Raw genomic sequence first — 22574 nt, 5'->3', positions numbered from 1 at the left:
TAATGGTTTCATATTTGGATAATCTTGGTTCTAAATCCTTGAGGCACATTTAATTCTCTCCATATAGTCTTCAAAAGCACTACATCTGTCAGAGAGATCCTACATCCATTATCAGTGGAGTTCATGTGACAGATTGTTCTTCCCAAAAGACCTTTTCCCTCCTGATGGACATAGTACCATGTATAGGAAGACTACCACCCATGCAGAGAGACTCAGGCACTGCCTACTTCAACATGTCTGCTGTCCTCACACCATGACACCCACCCAGAAATGTGCCTGCCTTCAAGATAAAGGCATTGTTATCCTGGCACTAAAATGCAAATGTTCTTAGAATGATGATGATGATGATAATGATGATGATAATGCCCCAATTGAGAATTTACACATTCATGCTAAGCCTTCCCTAAACCCTTTGACAACATGAGGCTTTTTATCTTTTTTAAACCTTACAACTTCTCCATGAGGTGGGAATTAGCCGCAGCCAGCCGCTTCCTCCTCCTCCATTCCTCCTCCTCCTCCTCCTTCTTTGCTTCCTTCCTCCTCTTCTTCCTCCTCCTTCCTTCCTCCTCCTCATTGCTTCTATTTCTCTTGCAAATTAAGCGATATTTACCAGCTAAAGCCTTTCATGACAATCAGCCTGTGGAGGAGTGCTGAGGGAAGGTGAGTTCAAGGGAGAGAGAGAGCATTTTGGGACCACTGCAAATTCTTGATAAAGGGCAAGTTTGGGCTGCTTGTAGAAAGCAAGCAAGCAAGAAACCATCTCCATACCCTTCTAGCACTGCAAAAATTGAAATAAAAGTTTGAAAGTTAGCCCTTCTAAGAAAACAAGGGATGTTGGTATCTGGAAAAAAAATGGCAAACTACAGTGTCTCTTCAAAGGCTGCTACATATGCCTAAATATGCAATAGCTTCCATAAGTGTTTCTGGCAAATTTTATTCTGTACAGAAATGATGGGATTCAATCCCATTTTTATTGTCAAGCAAGGGTCCTTCTGTTATCTTTTTTTCATCTTTTGCATATAAACAGTGGTGTTTTAATAGCCTTTAAAATTCCGACTTTTGAAGACTGTATTCTTCAAACTCATTCTGTGTGTGTGTGTGTGTGTGTGTGTGTGTGTGTGTGTGTGTGTGTGTGTATGTGTGATGTTGGAATCTAGTCAAAGGAAACACTCCTTCATCTTAATTAAGCTTCATGTGCTTGGTAAATTATAACTACCCCCTTTTAATTATTTTTGTATATATTGTTGGAGATTAAAAGCAGTGGTATAATTAATATAAAAATTGCTTCTCTTGTGAAAGGTGCAGATTCTGTCTGGGCTAGTGAAGTAATGAAGTCGGAATGTGGGAAATGGATCTTGGTGCCACTGCCAATGCAGTGGGTATGCATTTCAGACTAATAAGATGCTTTAAAAAAAAGATGGGAACTTGGCATACTTAATATATTTGGAGTTATTATTCTACAAGTCCATCCACTGGGTGGTAGCTGGGATACAGAAGGACACTGGCAGTGGAAACACACAGACATGCTTAAATTTAATTTTTTCTTCTCATCTCTCCAAGCCCTGGTGCCTTCAGTGAGTTCACTGAACCTCTCTACAATCATATTCCCTTATCTACAATACAAACTAAACAATGGGTACTTTTTTCCATAGCAGCTGATGGGACCAATTTTGATAAGCATTCACCCCTATCCCAACCCCCACCCCACCCGTCCTCAATCACTAACCTCCCTGTAGGGATCAACTTAAAGATGGAGGAAAACGAATCATGAAGGAGACATCACTTAGATGAAATTAATGAACTTTCATCTGTAGTCCCCCCCCCACCAACACCCACTTGATTCTTAAACCGCAGAAGCAGCATTTAAAAAGCTATATGAGCTACAAGAAGCCACTAATAAGGTCATTTTTTTAAAAATTAAGTCATAAGTAATCTGGATGTCATAAAGTCTGTTGTCACTTGAGCTGATCTTGATAGACATTCCCATTATTTATTCCTGGTCCATGAGCAAAACAATAATGGCTACCATAGAGAATCACATGTGTGCTTGGCCTTTTGTTAAATATACACACGTCATCAACACTTCTGCAGACAATTCCTTTTTATATTGTCTCTACTTTTGAGAATAAGAAACATTGGTGACAGTAAGGATATCCTTTCCCTCCACAGTCCCTTATAGTTTGTGGGGTTTGCTTTTTTCTTTTGTTGGTCATGGAGCTTGAACCCAGGGCTTGGGCTCTGTCCCTGAGCTTTTTCACTCACTTTGAGCCACAACACCACTTCCAGTTTTCTGGTGGTTAATTGGAGATAATAGTCGCACAGACTTTCCTACCCAGGCTGGCTTTGAACTGAGATACTCAGATTTCAGCCTCCAAAGGAGCTAGGATTCCAGACTCCAGCCATCAGCACTTGGATGACAGTTTATGTTTTAATCTGGTTTGGGTGGCTAAAATGAAATGGGCTGCCTAAGTTATAAATAAAGGATTCTTTGACTGGTCTAGAGGTCAGAAAGTCCAAGAGAATGGTATCGACATCTGGTAAGGCTTTCTCGTTCCACCAGAACAAGCAGGACACCCGTGGCTTACTCTTGTAATCCCAGCTACTCAGGAGGTTGAGGCCTGAGGATCGTGGTTCAAAACTAGCCAAGGCAGAAAAGTCCGATTTATCTCCAATTAACCACTCAAGAACCAGAAGTGGAATGTGGCTCAGAGCACTAGCCTTGAGCAAAATAGTTCAGGGAGAGTGCCTAGACCCTGAGTTCAAGTTCCATGACTCACACACAGACACAGACACACACAGACACAGACACACACACAGACACACACACAGACACACACACAGACACACACACACACACACACACACACACACACACAAAGATGGCAGACGGTGAGCTGGGTGTATCTGAATTTGGGAATAAGTTTCCAACACATAAACTTTCAGGGCCACAGCAGTTTATAAGGGGACAAGCTGGAATTGGAACCTGTGAAGTTCTATCTACAGAGTCAAAATACCCTTTGATTTGTATGACTTACATATAATCTTCATCATATATAATACAGACCTACATAACTACATTGTTACTCACATATTCATGATATCACAGACACAGTAATTGATTGATTGATTGATTGTGCCAGTTCTGGGGCTTGAATTCTGGTGCTGTCCCTAAGCTTTTTTACTTGAAGTTAGTGTTCTACCATTTGAATCCCAGCTCTACTTCCAGCTTTTTGGTGGTTAGAGATAAGAGTCTTAAGGGGTTGGGAATGTGGCTTAGTGGTAGAGTGACTGCCTAGCATGCATGAAGCCCTGGGTTTGATTCCTCAGTACCACATAAACAGAAAAAGCCAGAAGTGGTGCTGTGGCTCAAGTGGTAGAGTAGTAGCCTTGAGCAAAAAGAAGCTTAGGGACAGTGCCCAGGTCTAGGACTGGCAGAGAGAGAGAGAGAGAGAGAGAGAGAGAGAGAGAGAGAGAGAGAGAGAGAGAGAGAGAGAGAGAGAGAGAGAGAGAGAGAGAGAGAGAGGGAGGGAGGGAGGGAGGGAGGGAGGGAGGGAGGGAGGGAGGGAGAAACTTAGGAACTTTCCTGCCAGGACTGGTTGTTAACCGCAATCCATAGACCTCATCCTCTTAGGTAGCTCAGATTATAGGCATAAGCCACTAGCATCTGGTTCACAGAGTGACTCTTTAATGCTATTAAAGCTATAATGACCAATAGTATTATTACTATTTAACACCATGGCTTATTACAATACCCTCTCAGATATCATTTTAGAGACATTCTTCTTGGGATTCTCCCTTTGGACTTTACCTTATTTCTAGAGAATAAATCATGTAGGACAATATCACAGAATTCAGACTGTACTGACCAAAACTTTGGACTAAGAAAACCATTTTACACTTCAAGTCATTGCTTTGTCCTATATATAGTATTTTTTATATTATTTGATTTCATCTTTTTAGAATGCTAGCCAGGCTGCACACCCGTGGCGCATGCCTGTAAGCCTAACTACACAGGAGGCCCAGATATGAGGATTGCAGTTCAAAGCTACCCCAGACAGGAAAAGTCTATAAGAACTGGAAGACTTGAGTTCAAACCAATAATAATGAAATAGTGTCAATAATAGGTCATATTCTGTGTGTAAACTTATAAATGTATAACATATATAACTATATCTAAACTATGGTTTAATCAGCTTTGGCTGGACTTAAAATTAAACTCTCTCATGAGTCTTGAGGAATTTAAATATTTTGTCTCTGGTCTATAACCAGAGAATCACAGAAAGTGCCTAGCACCTTTGGAGACTTTTCTCAATGAATAGAAATAGGAGCCAGGGGCTGGTGGCTCATGTTTATAAATCCTAGCTGTTCAAAAGGCTGAGATTTAAGGATCAAGGTTCAAAGCTAGCCCAAGCATGGGGCTGGGGAGGTGGCTCAGTGGTACAGTGCTTGCCTTGCATGCATCAGGCCCTGGATTTGATGGCTCAGCACAACATAAACAGAAAAAGCTGGAAGTGGTGCTGTGGCTCAAGTGGTAGAGTGCTTGCTAGCCTTGAACTGAAGAGCTGAGGGACAGTACCCAGGCCCAGAGTTCAGGCCTCATGACTGACAAAAACAAAAAACAAAAAACAAAAAACATAAAACTAGCCCAGGCAGAAATGTCCATGAAACTCTTATTAACCAGCAAAAAGCTGGAAGTGAAGTTGTATCTTAACTGGTACAATTCTATCTTGAGGGGATATACATATATATATATATATATATATATATATATATATATATATATACATATACATATACATATAGAGATGTATATGTATATATATACACACATAATTTTATATTTTATATTATATATATTTGGTGTTTATTAAGTGATTGCTACTTCTACACTGCATGAACTCTTCATTATTTATTCCAAGTGTTTATTCTGCATCTTATCATTTGATATACTAATGTTCTTAGGTGAGGAAGGGAATTATAGGCATATTGGACCAGACATTACTGCTCAGATTTTAATTCGCAAGCAGAATCACAGACCCACAATAGAGTCCCTTTCCTACCAGACTAATTTATAAAGGATGATGGCAAATGATGTCACTTTATATCATTAGTAAGGATCTCAAAGAATTGCTATCCCCTGACATCTCATAGGCTCTCTCAAAATCACGTTCTAGTGTCAGCCCTCCGTGTCACAAATGACTTACAAGCACATATAGTTCTTTGGAATTGAAAACTGAACAGATTCAAACAATGAAAATAAGGTTTGGGTTGTTGGTGGTACCATACACAGATGTATCACAAGGACAATCAATGTTCATGTAGACTGCCTTCAATGAAATTTAAACCCAAGCCCAATTCCATTCAGAATTCAGGACACATTAATATTAACCTCTAATTTCTATCTCCTTATTACCTCTGACTATGCAGTCACATACACCTAACTATTCAGCAAACGTGAAGATAAATCTTTTCTAACAGGTTTTCTGGGCAATTTTTGCACCAAATTCTGTTTAAATGATACACACTCCTACTCCTATTTACTTCCATTTACAGCTCTATCATTTCTAGCAGAGAAGAAATAGAAATTCTGTTCTTTTACATATGCTTTTGGGGGGAGACAGACTTGTCCTTCAAAGGAGAGATGCTCTGGCTGCTACTGGTGACTGGCCACTGCTTCTGGGGACAGTAGGTAATGTAAGAGTCACCTGAATCCCTGCAAACATGGAAAAGCTCTAAGTCTTCTTTAGGACGGGTAACTACGATCACAGTATACTATAGAGATATTTCACAATAATCCCATTATTTCATATAATTAAGGTGTAAAAAACAAAACAAAAAATAAATAAAAAGAAACAGTTACAGCATTACCACACAGGAGGAAGCTCACCACCAAGGAGACTCATTTCTTCAGCCCTCATTTATTGCAATACCATCTTTTCAAAAGCAGAGCCCTCACATTCTTGGAGCAGGTTCAAAGAGCTTTCCTCAGATTAATTTCATGTTATTTTGGCTTCTACATCCTCAAAGGGCTTTATTTTAATTTTAGAAAAACTTTCTCTTTGTAAGTTTTAGGCTCTGTAAACAAATGAGAAAAACTTTGTATTTCCTTAATTTTGCACTTGGGGGTATGATGAAGATATAAATAAATATAGGGTTGTTTCTGTTGAAAGATGTGGGGACAGAGAAGCTTCTAGTAAATGCTAGAAGGCAGCTAAAAAGACTATACTTCTGTTCAGACATTTTTTGAGTCTCATGAAATGATTGGGCTGTATTTTCAGGTGTTTTTGTCATTCTTAAGCTGTTGCAATTATTTTAGAACTGTGAGACACTCCAGTTACCTGAGGTTTCACAAAATGTATCTCTGAAAAAAACAAAAAAACTATGTCCCAAGGAAAAAAAGTGGAACAAAGCAAACAAACCACAACAATAAATTGGGAAATCAGATAGAGATCTAAATGATAGTGTTAAAGCATAGATATAGAAAATTGGTTGAGGGGGCTGGGAAGGTGGCTCAGTGGTAGAGCGCATGCCTTGCATGCCTGAGGCCCTGGGTTCAATTCCTCAGTATCACGTAAGAAAAAAGCCAGAAGTGGCGCTGTGGCTCAAGTGGTAGAGTGTTAGCCTTGAGCTGAAGAGCTGAGGGACAGCGTCCAGGCCTAGAGTTCAGGCCCCATGACCGGATCCAAAAAAAAAAAAGAAAATTGGTTGAAAGGAAGGAAGGGAAGATGGTAGGAAGGAAAGAAAAAGAATACAGGAAATACAGTGTTTTATATCACTAAGCATATTATGTCTATTAGGTAGTTTTAGGTATGTTCATTTTAGTTTTGAAATTTCACCTAAACCAGCTGGATGACTGTGGTTCATGCTTGTAATCCTAGCTACTCAGGGGGCTGAGATATGATCATCACAGTTCAAAGCCAACCAGGGCAGGAAAGTTAGTGAGACTCTCATCTCCAATAAGCTACTCTGGGCTGGGGGGCGGGTAGAGGGAGCAGGAAGTTTTGGAGCTGTGGTAGAGTGGTAGAGTGGTAGAATGCTAACCTTGAGCAAAAGAAGCGACACAAAAAGGAAAAGGAAAAAGAAAGAAATTTCATTGAAACCAACATCTCTTCTTTAAACAGAACCCCAGAGGGGTCTTCAGCTATGGCTTACAAACTTCAGTCCTCCCCTGGAACATTCTTTTGATTAATCACTCAGGACTTTAATATTGTCAAGAGTAGAGAAACCCTTTTCCAGAAAACAATAACATCCTGAAAACAGATTTAAAAAAAAAAAAAAAAGGTTTCCTAGAGATGGTAAACAAAATTGGCCAGGGATTACAATCATTGTGATAATCAATTTCTGAATATAACTACTTCATTTGTTTGCTTTAAAACAATTTCTCATTTAATATTATCTAGTTAAGTTTAAATACAGAAAAAATTCCCTTGCTTATTAATACATGTATTATTTTCCTATGCTAGCAATGAAATCTTGAGTTGCTTAAGTTTTATCAAAAAGTCTATTGTGCAATTAAATGATATTTACATATAAGAAATAAAAGGACCAAAAGCACACTTAGACTCCCACCATCCAGAAAAGTACTACCAAAAATGAATCTTTCCATATCAAAAGAGGATAATCAAGTCCCAGACAGATTTCCCTGTTAATTTAGATACATGCTTGCTCACATAACTGTCACCTAGATATACAACACTGCCTGTGGTTGTTACGTCCACCAAGTACTCAACACTATCGTATAGCAGGTACTGAAGACATAAAGGTTGAAAATTCGTTTTCTGGCCATTCAAACAATTCAGTATCTAGTGGACAGACAGAATCACACTGGGAACCAAGTGAAATTAGGCAACATGATGCTGCCCAGACACAAGGCCTCACCTCAGATGGAACAACTGACTACCTGGGAAGATTGAGAAGATCTCACCCAGGGACAGCGGGAATGGCAAAATTAAGTGTGATGTCGTGGTATCTTCCAGCTAGAAAGAGGGAAGGCCATTGTGGGCTAGGAGAGTCCTGGGGGGAGAATTACATTCTCCAGTCAAAAGGCCTGGATGGTTTCCTTCAATATTTAAGTTCAAATTTTTTAGCTAATGATAATTCTTTTTTTTTGGGGGGGGGGGAAATGAGGGTCTGTTCATGGGGCCTGAACTCTGGGCCTGGGCACTGTCCCTCAGCTCTTCAGCTCAAGACTAGCTTGAGCCACGCCACTTCTGGCTTTTTTCTTTTTTGCTTATGTGGTGCTGAGGAATCGAACCCAGGGCCTCATGCATGCAAGGCAAGCGCTCTACCACTGAGCCACCTTCCAAGCCCCCAAGACCTGGATGGAATAGACAAATGGAACGTAATTCACAGAAGCCAGCTACACTGTGGACATGAAAGTCTTTTGAAAGGCTTCCTTTGACTTCAAAAGGAATTATAGACAAATAAGTTTACAGGGGTGTTTTCATGTCATCGGATCATAAGTTTTCATTTAAAAACAAAAAATGAAAACCCTTTCCCTGCATATACAACGATTACCAATAAAACAAATTTAGAAAGGCCCTTAGAGGATTTGTATTAAGACACAGAGGGAAAAAAATAATCCTTTAATGGCATGGTAATAAATGAAAATGTAGTATAATTGCCAGCCAATTACCTTGGAAAATAATAGGATTAATAGTAACAATATGCTGAAGGTAACCTGTTACAAGAAAGATTAGTGTGAATCAAAATTAAAATCAGAGATTGTATAAAGAGTGTATAGTTGGTCTCATAATTAACTATAACATCTTATCAATAATGGGCACACTGGAGGCAAGGGGAAAGTACTGGTGTTTGTTTGGATGTGCTTGGGGACTCAATTTTCAGCACCTCACAAGCTACATTCTAGAATGCAACCACAGTGATGTGCATTAGAACTGAGATACCTGTGCTTCAAGCACTTAGGGGAAAGACATATGTGAATGAACATGTTACAAAGAAACTGGTCAACTTCTGGCTTTCCCTCTATTAGGTTAACTCTAGTTATTGAAACTCTTCTGGTTTGCTTCCCTATTTGAAAATAACAAATTAAAACCAAAAAAATGCTCACCTCTAGAGAGTAAGTTATTTACTGTTTCCAGTAGACTTGATATCTATCTAGTCCAGTTCAAGGATTTGTAAGTCATTTCAAAAAAAATTTTTGCATGACTCCCATACTACAAAACTAGAAGATATGCTATGCAAATGAGTCCTATGTGGATGGTACACTGAATCAATACACCAACTGAAGTCAGTGCCTGACCCATCTCCATTCCTCTAGCACCTGACTAGCTCCTCCAAGTCCTCATCTCAAACATGCCACCCCTCAGTCAGCATGACCCCTTTTCATCTCTGTTATTCCTTACTGCCGGGTGGTCATCAAGGTTCTACCAGTTCTACGGCTTGTCCCTCATTCCAGACATGATCGGGTATTTCCCTCTTTACAATTCATGCCTCTGTGTCCTGGTCTTTCACCTGGCCTTCAAGTTACAAGTCTCTGTTCTACTGTCCTTTGTAATATAGAATGAGTAGCCCATTATGGTCTTATTATACATAGGCAAACCACCCAAAGCTTCCATAATGAAGTGCTGCAACTTATTACAGAAAAACTCCACGTGATCCCAGTGCTGTATTATTTCTGCACAGTCTCTACCACCTGTCCTCATGGCAGTTCTAGGACCACTGCTGTACAATGTAACAGCATGCAGATACAAGAGAGGGATAAAAGTACCCTCTCAAGTATCCCTCTCTTCTGTGTCCCTGAACCTCTAATATAATAGATTTATTATTTCAATTTATTGTTTCAAGAAAAACAAGGTGGGCATGTTAAATGTCAGTTCAAAACATGAACACACACACACACACACACACACACACACACACACACACACACACACACACACACACCAAAAATTAAGACACTAGGTGTCAAGACAGTGGTAAAGCATCCAAAGATGAGATGCTCTGAGCTTCTTTACCCTCAACATCTGGCTCAGTAAGGCTGCTCTGCTGGGGCAGGTGTTAGGAGAGGATCTGAAATGCCAGTGCTCAACTTGCAGCTCTGAGGTTTACCACCAAGTCAAAAACCAATGGAGGAAGTGGCGCTGTAGCTCAAGTGGTAGAGCGCTCGCCTTGAGCTGAAGAGCTAAGGGACAACGCCCAGGCCTAGAGTTCAAGCCCCACGACCGACAAAAAAAAAAAAAAGAAAAAGAAAAGAAAAGAAAAAAAAAACCAATGGAGGAAAATGAGGGAGGGGGTACAAGTTCGACATGAGAAGTACTCTCTACCTTACATATGCAATTGTAACCCCTCTGCACATCACCTTGACAATAAAATTAAATTGAAAACAAGCAAGCAAATAAACAAAACCAATGGACTCCTAATACCAGGAACCTTTAGAGCTGTGGGCTCTGGATTCCCTCCCAGCTCGGTCAGTCTCAGTGAGAGCTAAAGATTTACCCTGTGCTATACACAAACAGCTTCACACAGGACTTCTTTTAAAGTCTGAGGCCATCGGATTCCATCAGTGCTCAGTGCTTGATATGGCCCAAGAATTCCAAGATCTCTCTTTAAAAAGCAAGCCTTTCAGCCGGGCGCTGGTGGCTCACGCCTGTAATCCTAGCTACTCAGGAGGCTGAGATCTGAGGATCGCGGTTCAAAGCCAGCCCGGGCAGGAGAGACCGTGAGACTCCTATCTCCAATAAAACCACCAGAAAACCGGAAGTGGCGCTGTAGCTCAAGTGGTAGAGCGCTCGCCTTGAGCTGAAGAGCTAAGGGACAACGCCCAGGCCCAGAGTTCAAGCCCCACGACCGACAAAAAAAAAAAAAAAAAAAAAAAAAAAAGCAAGCCTTTCCACACCTCATTTACTTGGAACTTCCCTCCTTCCTGATGCTCTGCATTAATCCTAACGGTCAACTTTCTTACTAGTATGCATGAAAGTTCAATTCCCTCCTATCTTTGCTAATAGTTTTATAAAGTACTTTCCCAATCTGTCTGTGTGCGTGTGTTCACCAGTCCTGCAGCTTGAACTTGGGGCTTGGGTGCTATCTGTGAGGTTTTATCCTTAAGGCCAATACACTACCACTTGAGCCACAGCTCCACTTCTGGCTTTTTTTTTGGGGCGGGGCAGGGAGGGGTTGGTAGTTAATTTAAGGTAAGAGTCTCTTGAACTTTCCTGCCCCAATTAGCTTTGAAACACAATCCTCAGATCTCAGCTTCCTGAATCAGCTAGGTTAGAAACATAAGTCACTAGTACATAGTCCAAACTCATTTTGAGATTTAGAGAAAGACCCTGCCCTTAGTGTATTTTAGTCACCAGTGCCTAACACAGGGTCTGACACATAAAAGATAGTCAATGAATGTATGCAGAATGAAAGCATACATTTCCTCAAACTGGTGTAAAAAAAAGGGGGGGGTGGCGCTCATCACGACTCAGTGTCTCAGTGCAATGGGATTTGTGCATTCAGAGACAATCAAACTACAAAAATAATTTAAGTGGTTTTCCCTATAGGAAATATAACTGACATGAGGAATGCTCCTTGGGCTGCAAAATGTCAGCTTATTTATGGCCTGGAATAATTGCTGTTATTCAAGGAGCTTACAAGAAAGAACTTGTAAGACTTGGAGAACTTGGTATGTTTTGAAAACCAACCGAATCCACTTGGGTCTTGGTTTATTTGCCTTACCTATATCCAATCAGAGCTAATTGCTGATATCCCTTCCATACAACCCAATCACTTTATGGCCTAATGTACAAGAACCACCCACTTGAAGGTAGCTATTGGAAATTTCAGAGACAGCAGTAGCCAACAATCCCACTGCCCTGATTGGAAAACATCCTCATTGTTGGAAAGGGAGGCCCAAAGAAGCAGTAAATGCAGGCAACAATTAATAAATGTCTTCAGTCACTCTGAGTATAGTTGGTGCCTTAGGGCATTAAGAGCTATCTTGGGGTGGATGCTCAATAGACACATAATCTATAGAGATGAAGGTGGCCTCTGGCATTGTTTTTGTTCTCCTACAGCACTTACCACATATGGGACTATGGGTGAAACTCTTACCCCTTACTCCCTGATCTTTTAGACAACACAATGGTTCTTTTGAAGATGGAGAAAATGCTAATATGCGATGGATAGAGAGCCTGGAAAATAGAGGCAATGAACAAATGCCAGACATTATTATGATAGTTCATTTATTATTATTATAGTTCATTCCTTCAGGCTTCCTACCAGTGAAATGAAAGCTGTATGCATGTGTTCATTCATGCATTTATTCATTCATTCACTCTTTCCTAAAATATTCACTAAACCATCATCATATCCTGTGCGAAGCACTGAGGCCAGAATAAAGAAGAAAACAGCTCTCATGAAGCTGAAAGGAAAATAATAAAGTAACACAAAAAATACAAATAAATAACATTTGGTGGTAGTAAGTGCTCTGAAGGGATACAAAGATAACAGAGATAATGGAGATAAGAGTGGTGTATGTGTGTGTGTGTGTGTGTGTGTGTGTGTGTGTGTGTGTGTGGCATGTAACAGGGAAAGTCTTCTTTGAAAAGGCTCAAAAAAAAAAAAAAATAGGGAACACGCACCTAAGTAAACACGTAAAGACCAAGAGCAGGGAACCAAATACAGGTGGGCCCTCCAGGACAATGCTTCAAGCCAGGGGACACTGAAGAGGATAGGCCCAGGGCACTGGGAGAAGCCTTTGCCATAGCTTCAGGATCCTTCCTGCTCCCTTGCATGCACCCACAGACAGGACTCTGCTCTCTGGCACACTGAGGGATGCTCAGAGGAGTAGACATGGGAGGTGAGAGGGAATCTCAAAGAACACTGAGGGATGCTCAGAGGAGTAGACATGGGAGGTGAGAGGGAATCTCAAAGGTACATATATGTGGAAAGAGGCAAGCATGTTTTCTCTGGGAGTCATTATTACAGCATGCCAAGAGGCTGCTTCCCTGAGCATGTGTGTAATAAGGCTTCTGAGTAAAGACATGGCCAGAAGAGGAAGCTGCATGGAGTTTTGCCAGTGGTAGAGCTGGGAGTGGAGGGGCAGGGCCTGATGATCCAATGACCCAAAAAACAAGATTTTAAAAAACAATAATAATAACCTTCAAGCTCATATGCACAAAATTGTGCTGTGTCTGATTTAGTTTGTAGTTTGCCCAATGCCCAGACCCCAAGGACTGCAAATAAGACATTTAACTAAAAGAGACTCATCTCTCTAATGTCAGGTGCAAGGTCACTGCCTAGTAGGGTCACTTGAACTTGCTGACCACAGACACTGGTAAAGAGTTGGGAAACTCTAACATCTGAGACCTGACTTTAACCTCCAGCTGAGATTTTGAAAAAGAGTTGCATTAAATACTTGGGGATTTTGTTGCTTAAGCCATTAGCAGGTTGGTAGACAATACTTGCAAATGTAAAGCATGCATCGTCTGCCTTCCAGCAGGCATTGATTCTAACCCACCGCCATGCTCCACTGGAGCCCTGACACTATTCTCAATGCCACACTTCACTTCCCAGGGAAGAGTAATGATGGCACACAATACATGCAGGCTCGTGTCCTTGCAGGCTCTGTGTGTGCAACCTTCCGGCAGAAAGACACATGGCTTGCTTTTTGTGAAGAATTATGTGAGGGGGGAGGCTGGGAAGGGATGTGAAGGGTAAACAAAGGAGGAGGCTGCAATGCTTGATAAGAAATGTACGCATTATCCTGCCCATGTAATTGTAACCCCTCTGTACAGTGTGTTCACAAAAAAATAAAATAAAATAAATTAAAAAAAGAATTATGTGAGGGTTTTGCATGCTTTTTCAGGTCATAAGTTGTCAAGTGAAAATTAGGGCTAGAAAGATCAATAGAAAGCCCACGGATTGGGAGAAGATCTTTACTAGCCATACAACGGACAAGGGTCTCATATCTAAAATATACTTGGAACTCAAAAAATTAAATCCCCCAACAACAAATCCTCAAAGAAACAACTGCCCAATAAATAAGTGGGCTAAAGACTTAAAGAGAAACTTCTCTGAAGAAGAAAAAGGATGGCCAATAGACACATGAAGAAATGCTCAACCTCCCTAGCCATAAAAGAAATGCAAATCAAAGCAACATTGAGATACCACCTCACTCCAGTTAGAATGGCAAAAATCAAGAACTCTAACAACAACAGATGCTGGAGGGGATGTGGACAGAAGGGAACCTTACTTCATTGTTGGTGGGAATGTAAACTTGTTCAACCACTTTGGAGAGCAGTATGGAGGTTCCTCAAAAGACTTCACATAGAGCTCCCCTATGACCCAGCAATCCCACTTTTGGGCATTTACCCAAATGTTTACAAACAAGACCACACTAAAGCTACCAGCACAACTATGTTTATTGCAGCATTATTTACCATAGCTAAGATATGGAACCAACCCAGATGCCCTTCAGTAGATGAATGGATCAAGAAAATGTGGTATATATACACAATGGAATTCTACACCTCCATCAGAAAGAATGACATTGGCCCATTTGTTAGGAAATGGAAAAACTTGGAAAAAATTATATTAAGTGAAGTAAGCCAGGCACAAAGAAACACAGGTCCCATGGTTTCCCTTATTTGCAATATCTAGTATATGTATGAGTCAAGCAGAAAAAGTCAGATAATGTGATGTTAGGAAAATGAACCCTTAGATAGGTATTTTAATGTTTTTTTCTTTCATGCATGTGCTTCTAACGCATTTATAAGTTTATTTCTTTGTTGCTTTGTATGTCCCTCCCCCACAGTATAACCCCTGCTTTCAATATATTTGATGTCAGTACAACTTACGGAGGAGATGGGGAAAAACAAGTCATTTAAGGATTCAGGTGGACCTGTTGCAACAATAAGAAGTACAAATTGTCATGTCAAAAAGGAGCTTTACAATGTCGATGGGGGGGGGAGGATTGGGTGGGAGGAGAGGGGGGAGGCTGGGAAGGGAGGTGAAGGGTAAACAAAGGAGGAAGCTGCAATGCTTGGTAAGAAATGTATGCATTATCTTGCCCATGTAATTGTAACCCCTCTGTACAGTATGTTCACAAATAAAATTAAATTTAAAAAAAAATGAGCTTTACAATGTCGGTGGGGGGGGAGGGGGGAAGGATTGGGTGGGGGGAGTGGGGGGCGGCTGGGAAGGGAGGTGAAGGGTTTAAACAAAGGAGGAGGCTGCAATGCTTGGTAAGAAATGTATGCATTATCCTGCCCATGTAATTGTAACCCCTCTGTACAGTATGTTCACAAATAAAAGAAAATAAAATTAGGGCTAGAGATTATGTCCAAAAAACACATGTTCTACCAGGCATTAGTGGTAATGCCTACAATTCTAGCTACTTAGGAGACTGAGAACTGAGGAGCACAGTTGAAAGCCTGGTTAGGAAAAGTCTGTGAGACCCTTGTCTCCAAAAAGAAGTACAGCAGTGGTTCAAGTGGCAGAGTACTAGCCATGAGCAAAAAGCTCAAGGACAACACCTAGGTCCTGAGTTCAAGATTCAGGACTGGTGCTTGTGCGCATACAAACACACACAAAAACTTGTTCCAGTTAAAGCCAGAGACTTAATTTTATGCCATGGTCTCAGAATGAAAACAAGTAGGCCAGCTTCCAATGAAACTATGTACTAACAGTCCTAAAGTGTGTGTGTGTGCATGTATATACACTCACACATATATGAGGTTCTGTCTGAAGGCAGACAGGAGGTGATACAGAAGAGAGATAAGATTTGAAGAGCTAGACAGCTGAGAAATTATTTTGGTCTTAGAAAAGTAAGCCCTGTAACAATATCAAAGTAGAATCAGCAGGTATGCCAGGAAAATGCTTTTCTTATTTGCCTTATTTGAACCTAGCCCATATTTCTATTTAATTGCTCTCTTCTCATTTTCTTAGGCAATAATTATAAGACTAACTTTTCAAATAAAATAAAATTGCTCCTCTGTTCTCTGCAAACTGGTTACAAAGCAGGTTAAGGCAAGTTCCCCTAACCCTGTCTCAGTCTCAGGGGTTCAGTGGATGAACCCAGCTTAGGAAGATTCTTATTCCAGTAATGAACACTAATTATTGGGAATAGGTCATTTGAAATGGTAGGTAGATCAGTTGCCTCTCTATGCCTCAGTTTCTTTATTAGCTTAATATATTTGACTGAACCATTTTATGGTATAAGCCAATAATATGCTCTCTGATGAGTCTGAATTTAATTTAGTCCCTAGCCAGTTCTCTACAATTGATCCAGGGATCAGAATGAAGGCCCCTCATTGAACTGTGTAAGAAATCCAAGCAAACATATTTTAATGGCTCAGTAATACCTTCTGATACCAGTTCTATGGAAATCTTCCCTCAGGTTACACACAACTCTAGCCTCTTGGTCTATAAAAGCAATTAATAAAATCAGTAAACATGAGCTAAAATATCTGCCTGTGGCAATAGCATGTAGCTAAATGGTTAAGTCTACTTAGCATCATGCATTACTGTATGTATTGTTAAGCAATTTTGGAAATTTTGAGACCTATTCTCCTTTCTACTTTGCTTTGTACCTCAGAAGTGGGTCTCTTCCAAATGCATTTGTCAGGGCCATGTGCCTTCTGGCCTTGGGTTAATGTGGTTAGCGAGAATGTGGTTAGCAGGAGACTGGAAAGCAGGTAAAGCCAGGCATTTCTCCTCTTCCTTCTTGGCATTGAGATGTTTCTGGCAATGATTCCATGAAGAGTTCCCCTCCCAGTGGAAAACTGCTCCCCCTGTGGTCCCAGGTGGCTCTGCTAACACCCACTGCCCTTCCTTTGATTCCTCAGCACTGCAGGTATGAGTGATTGCCTAACTAACCCTTCAGCCTCTCCAATCTTGGCATTGACTTCTTTCTGTTGACCTACTTAGCATGGGCTATACCCTCCTGTGTGCACCTAGGGGACTTCCGGTCTCCAGAGAACAGATACCACATTTATGAGTACACAGCCCCAGGCAATAAACTTGGCAGATATATTCTTTCTTTACTAGCAAGAAAGGTCTTTCACAGGATCATGGGCCTAGCCACCCAGTCCCTACTGGGCACCAAGAGTATCAGAGTGGAAAGAGCAGTGGCCAGAAAACTATAGACTAGGCCCTGTCATGCAGTCACATGGCCTTTGCCAAATGCCTTAGAATCACATGATCCCAAGTTGATGCTGTCTATTTGGCATAAACAATGTTTTAGAGACTGTAAATGCAAAAATGTAAAATATCATTATTATGATATGAGGCACAGTAGGCTTTGATGAAAAGGAAAACACTTTGCTCTTGGCTAATTCCTCAGTCTGATTAGTACAAATGGTACTAAAGCAGAAGTGCATAGAGTAGCGCCTGGCAAAGCAAGAACTTCATCGGCCTTTGCTGTGGTCCCTGTGCTGGGCTTCCCTTGGCATTCTGTCAGCACAACAACACGTCACTCATGAAAGGCCTGGAAGGAAGGTCAGGAGGAACTTACCGATGTCCAGGACCCTCTGCTTCGCTGTGTGCTGCCGAGAGTGCCAGTACTTCCAGTATTTCAGCTGCTCATCTCGGTTTTTGTCTTCGCTGAAAACCACCATCACCACACTCTGCAAGGGGGGGGGGGGGGGGGGGACGTTATTTTCCTCTAGCACCTCTGTGCTCTCGGTCTCAGTGCTATTTTACCCCAGGTATGCTTCTGTATCATACCTTTTCCTGCTTAAGAAGAACCCAGACAAGTTCAGCTGTATGTTTCAAAGTGTTTTAAAGAGGTTTACTTAAAAAAGAAGCCTTAGCCGGGCGCCGGTGGCTCACGTCTGTAATCCTAGCTACTCAGGAGGCTGAGATCTGAGGATCACAGTTCAAAGCCAGCCCCGGCAGGAAACTCTGTGAGACTCTTATCTCCAATAAACCACCAGAAAACTGGAAGTGGCACTGTAGATCAAGTGGTAGAGGGCTAGCCTTGAGCTGAAGAGCTGATGGCGCTCAGGCCTAGAGTTCAAGCCCCATGACCAACAAAAAAAGAAAAGAAAAGAAAAGAAAAAAAAAAAAAAAAAAGAAGCCTCTTAGGTTTGGTGCTGGTGGCTCATGCCTGTAATCCTAGGTACTCAGGAGGCTGAGATCTGAGGATCATGGTGCAAAGCCAGCCCAGGCAGTAAAGTTCATGAGACTCTTATCTCCAATTAACTACCAGAAAATCAGAAATGATGCTGTGGCTCAAGTGGTAGAGGGTTCACCTTAAGCTGAAGAGCTCAGGGACAGTGCCCAGGCCCATAGCTCAAGCCCTATGACCTTAAAAAAAAAAAAAAAAAAGAGGCCTCCTGAGTAGCCAAGATTTCAGGCTTGAGCTAATGGTATCCAGCTTGCCTTGATTTGTTTTGACATAGGGTCTTGCTTTTGCCCCAGGGTGGTCTGAGTTGAGATCCTTCTACTTGTGTTTCTCCGTGTTGCTGGGGATGATGGGCATATACCACTGTAGCCAACCATTGGTTCAGATGGAATCTCATGAACTTTTAAACCATGATTTTCTCATCTCTACCTCCCAAGTAGTTATAAGTATAAACTTTAGCCATGGCACCCAGCTCTGGCTCCTTTCAAAACACTTTTTTTTTAAGATGCTGACTGGTGCTTTGACCTGGAATAAAGGAGGAATAAAAGAAATACTAAGGAAATGAGGAGAATGCTAGAAGGATGAATTCCTATTGATAAACACAGATATATATTGTTTTGGTCAGTTGTGGGGTTTTACCTCTGGGCCTGGGTGCTGTCCTTGAGCTCTTCAGCTCAAGGCTAGCGCTCTACCACTTGAGGCACAGTGCCACTTCCAGTTTTCTGGTAGTTAATTGGGGATAAGAATCTCATGGACTTTCTTGCCAGGGCTGGCTTTGCACCATAATCCTCAGATCTCAGCCTCCTGAGTAGCTAGGATTACAGCGTGAGCTACCTGCACCCAGCAATAAACACAGATTTAAGGTTCAGATATTTCAGATACCGAAAAACATTAGGCAAAGAAGTAGAAGATAACTAAAGCATGTATATACAGAAAAGGATTCCAATGGTATAACTCCTCTGAACAACTAACTTGTAAGTAACAGGAAGATAAGCCATGTTTCATCAGAAAGCGGTGGGGCTCAGGTTCAAGGAGTGAAACAGAGAGAGGAAAGATGAATGAATCAGTCAGAATATTCATTGTATATGTGTAAAGACAGAACCAGGTAATGTGAGAGGATGAGTGGGGCTGAGACAAGTGATGTATTCAAAATGTATTGAATTCACAAATTGGCATGTTGAACTGAAACTCCTTTGAGGTATCTCTACTCAAAGATTGTGTGTGTGTGTGTGTGTGTGTGTGTGTGTGTGTGTGTGTGTGTGTGTGTGTGTGTCTATACTTTAAAAATGAGCTTGTGTGTGTGTGTGTGTGTGTGTGTGTCTATACTTTAAAAATGAGCTTGGGAACCAGTAAGTGGCAACATAGCAACACCAGGGCCAGGTCATTCCTATGCTGGTGGTACCTTGAACTTCGCAGTTTCTTATTCTGCCCTCCCTCCCACTTCCTCACTTTTCCATTCAGATATATAAGCTGACTATCATTTTTGTTTCTAGCTTAAAATTAAAATAAAATTTAGAGTTTTCTTGTTTTTTTTCATCTAATAAATGATAAGATTGGCATAACAACATATTCTTAGTACAGCAATTTCTTTCTTCAATTATAAAGACAAAAAACGATCTTGAAATGGTTACATGCCTTGATTCAGACTTCACATTGTTCTGAAAAATAAATGGCCATGGTTCATTTCTCTTATCTCAACACACTTTAGGATCCTTGGGCTGAGGAGTAAGAGCTACTCTGGTGCTGCGAGACACCAGCTATCTCTGTGCAAGTGTGAGGCTGAAGTCCTTAGAAGAGTTCTTAATTTGGGTCAAAATAGAAATGTACGCAAACAAAATTTTTCATAATAAAGTATCTTCAGGATGGAAACAAATTATGATTTTAGAGGAGTCCTTGTACTCTAACCTCTTCATAGGTTTTTTTTTTCTTTTTATGGGTGACAGTAATGGTGGTTGTTAAGAAGGATTTTATGGTTAAACTCTTACTTAGAAATCACAAGGATTTGATTTAAGGTAAATGTACTCAGTATCTTTTCAGGTGCCCACATCCAGAGGTAGACATGCCCAACTACAGCCCACTTCTCAAGTGAAGACGGTTGTTTTCAGCTCTCTCGCAGCCTGGGACATAATATCCTGGTTCCCTCACAGTCTAGCTATGGAATCCTTGGCCAGATCTAACTTGTGAAAAACCGCGTTTCCTTATCTGTACTATCACACAAACACAGTGCCTGTCTCATAAGGTTGTGGTAACTTTCACTGGGCTACTTAGATATACAGTGTCTGTCATTGATCCTGGCACATGGAAGATACTGATGCGATGAGTTGTTATTTTTCAACTTCTTCTTGACATAGTACATCTTCCACCTTGGTTTTGACCACAAAATCAGAACATACTAATTATCCTGATGGCACTGTGCAGAGTAGGCACCTTTGACCTCCAGTGGTCTCAGTTTAGTAGGTGACCTTGACCTCATATTTGATGGGGGAGTCGGAGGAGATACACAGTGTTCATACTCATGGCATACCATGGTTCCCAGTTCCTGTTGTTCTGAAGAGTCTAATAGGAAACAGCTATGGATAAAATAAGGCAGGCTGGGCACCATGGATACAGCAGCATGAAGCATTTCACAACAGACCAGGAAAATCCTTCAACCCTTCTCAGAGCTCTCCTCTAATTTTCCTCTTCAGTATAGAGGGCTTACCAGTCCCCTCCTTCCTGGCAGCAGTAAGCATGTCAGAAACTGGCAGGTATCCAGAGCAGTGAACTAGGACTCCAGTCTCATTCCTTACAAATAGGACTAACAGTCATCAATCTGGAAATTGCCCCTGCAGGGAATGGTGCCTCTCCACCTGAACCTAAGTAATCCCAAGGCTGCAAAGGCCTTTTGAAGAGTCAAAGGGCTCAGAGCCTCAGTATGAACTGTTTCTGAGCAACATCTCCTTCTCACCCACAAACAAGTCCAGATTTATAGCACTTCGTTGAAAAATTAAAATCCTTTGAAAAGAACAACACTATGGACATCTAAGCAATGAATGGAGTAGGAAAATTCCTTATATACTGTCAGAAAACATGTTCAACCAGCTCCTTCCCTAGGGTTACTGGTTACTGATTAACATGATAAATTAGCCAGGTACCTGTGACTTACTCCTGTAATCCTAGCTACTCAGGAGGCTGAAGATAGTGGTTCAAAGCCAGCCTGAGCAAGAAAGTCCATGAGATTCTTATCTCCAATTAATCACCAGAAAATCGAAAGTGGCACTGTGGCTCAGTGGTAGAGCTCTAGCCTTGAGCAAATAAACCTCTCAGAGACAGTGAGTTCAAGCCCTACAACCAACAAAAAATAAAAATAATAAACAAAATAATAAACTAAAATCCAATAGGTTCTCCTGCTCCAACTCTGACATTGTACTAGAAATATTTATTTTGGAAATTTTTTTCCCCATAACTCCACAAGGCTATGAAAAGCCATCCTCTTTATCTAGTCATACTACTGATTCATTCATTCATCATGCTATGCATCCCTCGATACGCTACTTGAGAAATTAGCACATACCCTGACTTTGCTGATGGGGTGTCGGAAGCATTTGTTGTCTCCGGTCTCACTGAGCGTTATGGCGTAGAACTGTCCCTTGTTGAGGTAGGTCATAGGGCCCTCTCCCTGCTTCTGACGGAGAGATTTGGTAGCTTCCAGTGTGTACTGAAATGTGCCACTGGGAACAGGAAACAAACCATGGTCAGAATCACTCCCTTAGTCATTCCTGTCTTTCTGACCAGTTTCACACCAATAGTATTTTGTATGAATATTAACCAATATTTACTCTGTTTTAGAGACAAAACATGGCAGATGGCAAGAAATGAGATGAGAACAAAGGTCACTGTGGAATACAATGTATGTAACATTTCTAATAGGGGCCCATAAACCAGATGGCTGGAAAGGGAGAAAGTCCATGATGCGCTTGGCAATTTATGCAGGTGTGTGCCATGGACCCTTGGGCAGATCTTCATTGACAGGGAATGCCTGAAGCTGAATTACTGATCTAATTTGGCTCTTGCAGTCAAACACAGGAATGGTTCTGTTCGGTTCATCCACATACCTAACCTTCCTTGTATCCAACTGAGAGTCTGCAAACAGCCATCTCACCTAAAAATATTTCAAAATGTAAAAATTTAAACTCAGATATTTACTACTGAGAACCTAGTTCCCTAGCCAGTGGTGTTTTTGATCTTTTATTTCTTGTGGGATTTGGGTAAGGATTTTGTTGTGTATTTGTGGTGTTGTTTGGGGTTTTGGTTTTGGTTTCTGTTTTGGTCAATTGTGGGGCTTGAACTCAGGATCTGAGCACTATCCCTGAGCATTTCTATTCAAGGCTAGCACTTTGACACTTTGAACAACAGTGCCACTTCTGGGTTTTGGGTGGTTAATTGGAGGTAAGAGTCTGACAGACTTCCCTGTCCGGGCTGGCTTTGAATTAAAATTCCTCAGATCTCAATCTCCTGA

General features: G+C 41.2%; 1 protein-coding gene across 1 annotated transcript in view; it reads right to left on the bottom strand.

Annotated features, from left to right (window-relative positions):
• The window catches only part of Grhl2 (grainyhead like transcription factor 2), a 133090-nt gene that overhangs the window by 62442 nt on the left and 48074 nt on the right, over window positions 1–22574 (bottom strand). The window contains exons 6-7 of the mRNA XM_069991154.1: window positions 21630–21786; window positions 17465–17576 (exon numbers count right to left, since the gene is read on the bottom strand). Coding sequence (XP_069847255.1) covers window positions 17465–17576; window positions 21630–21786 — 269 coding nt within the window. The remainder of the gene's footprint in view (window positions 1–17464; window positions 17577–21629; window positions 21787–22574) is intronic.

This window comes from Dipodomys merriami, unplaced genomic scaffold (genome assembly GCF_024711535.1).
Source record: "Dipodomys merriami isolate MVZ:Mamm:240054 unplaced genomic scaffold, mDipMer1.0.p SCAF_4, whole genome shotgun sequence".
Lineage (NCBI taxonomy): Eukaryota > Metazoa > Chordata > Mammalia > Rodentia > Heteromyidae > Dipodomys > Dipodomys merriami.
This window is presented reverse-complemented; position numbering and strand designations above follow the sequence as displayed.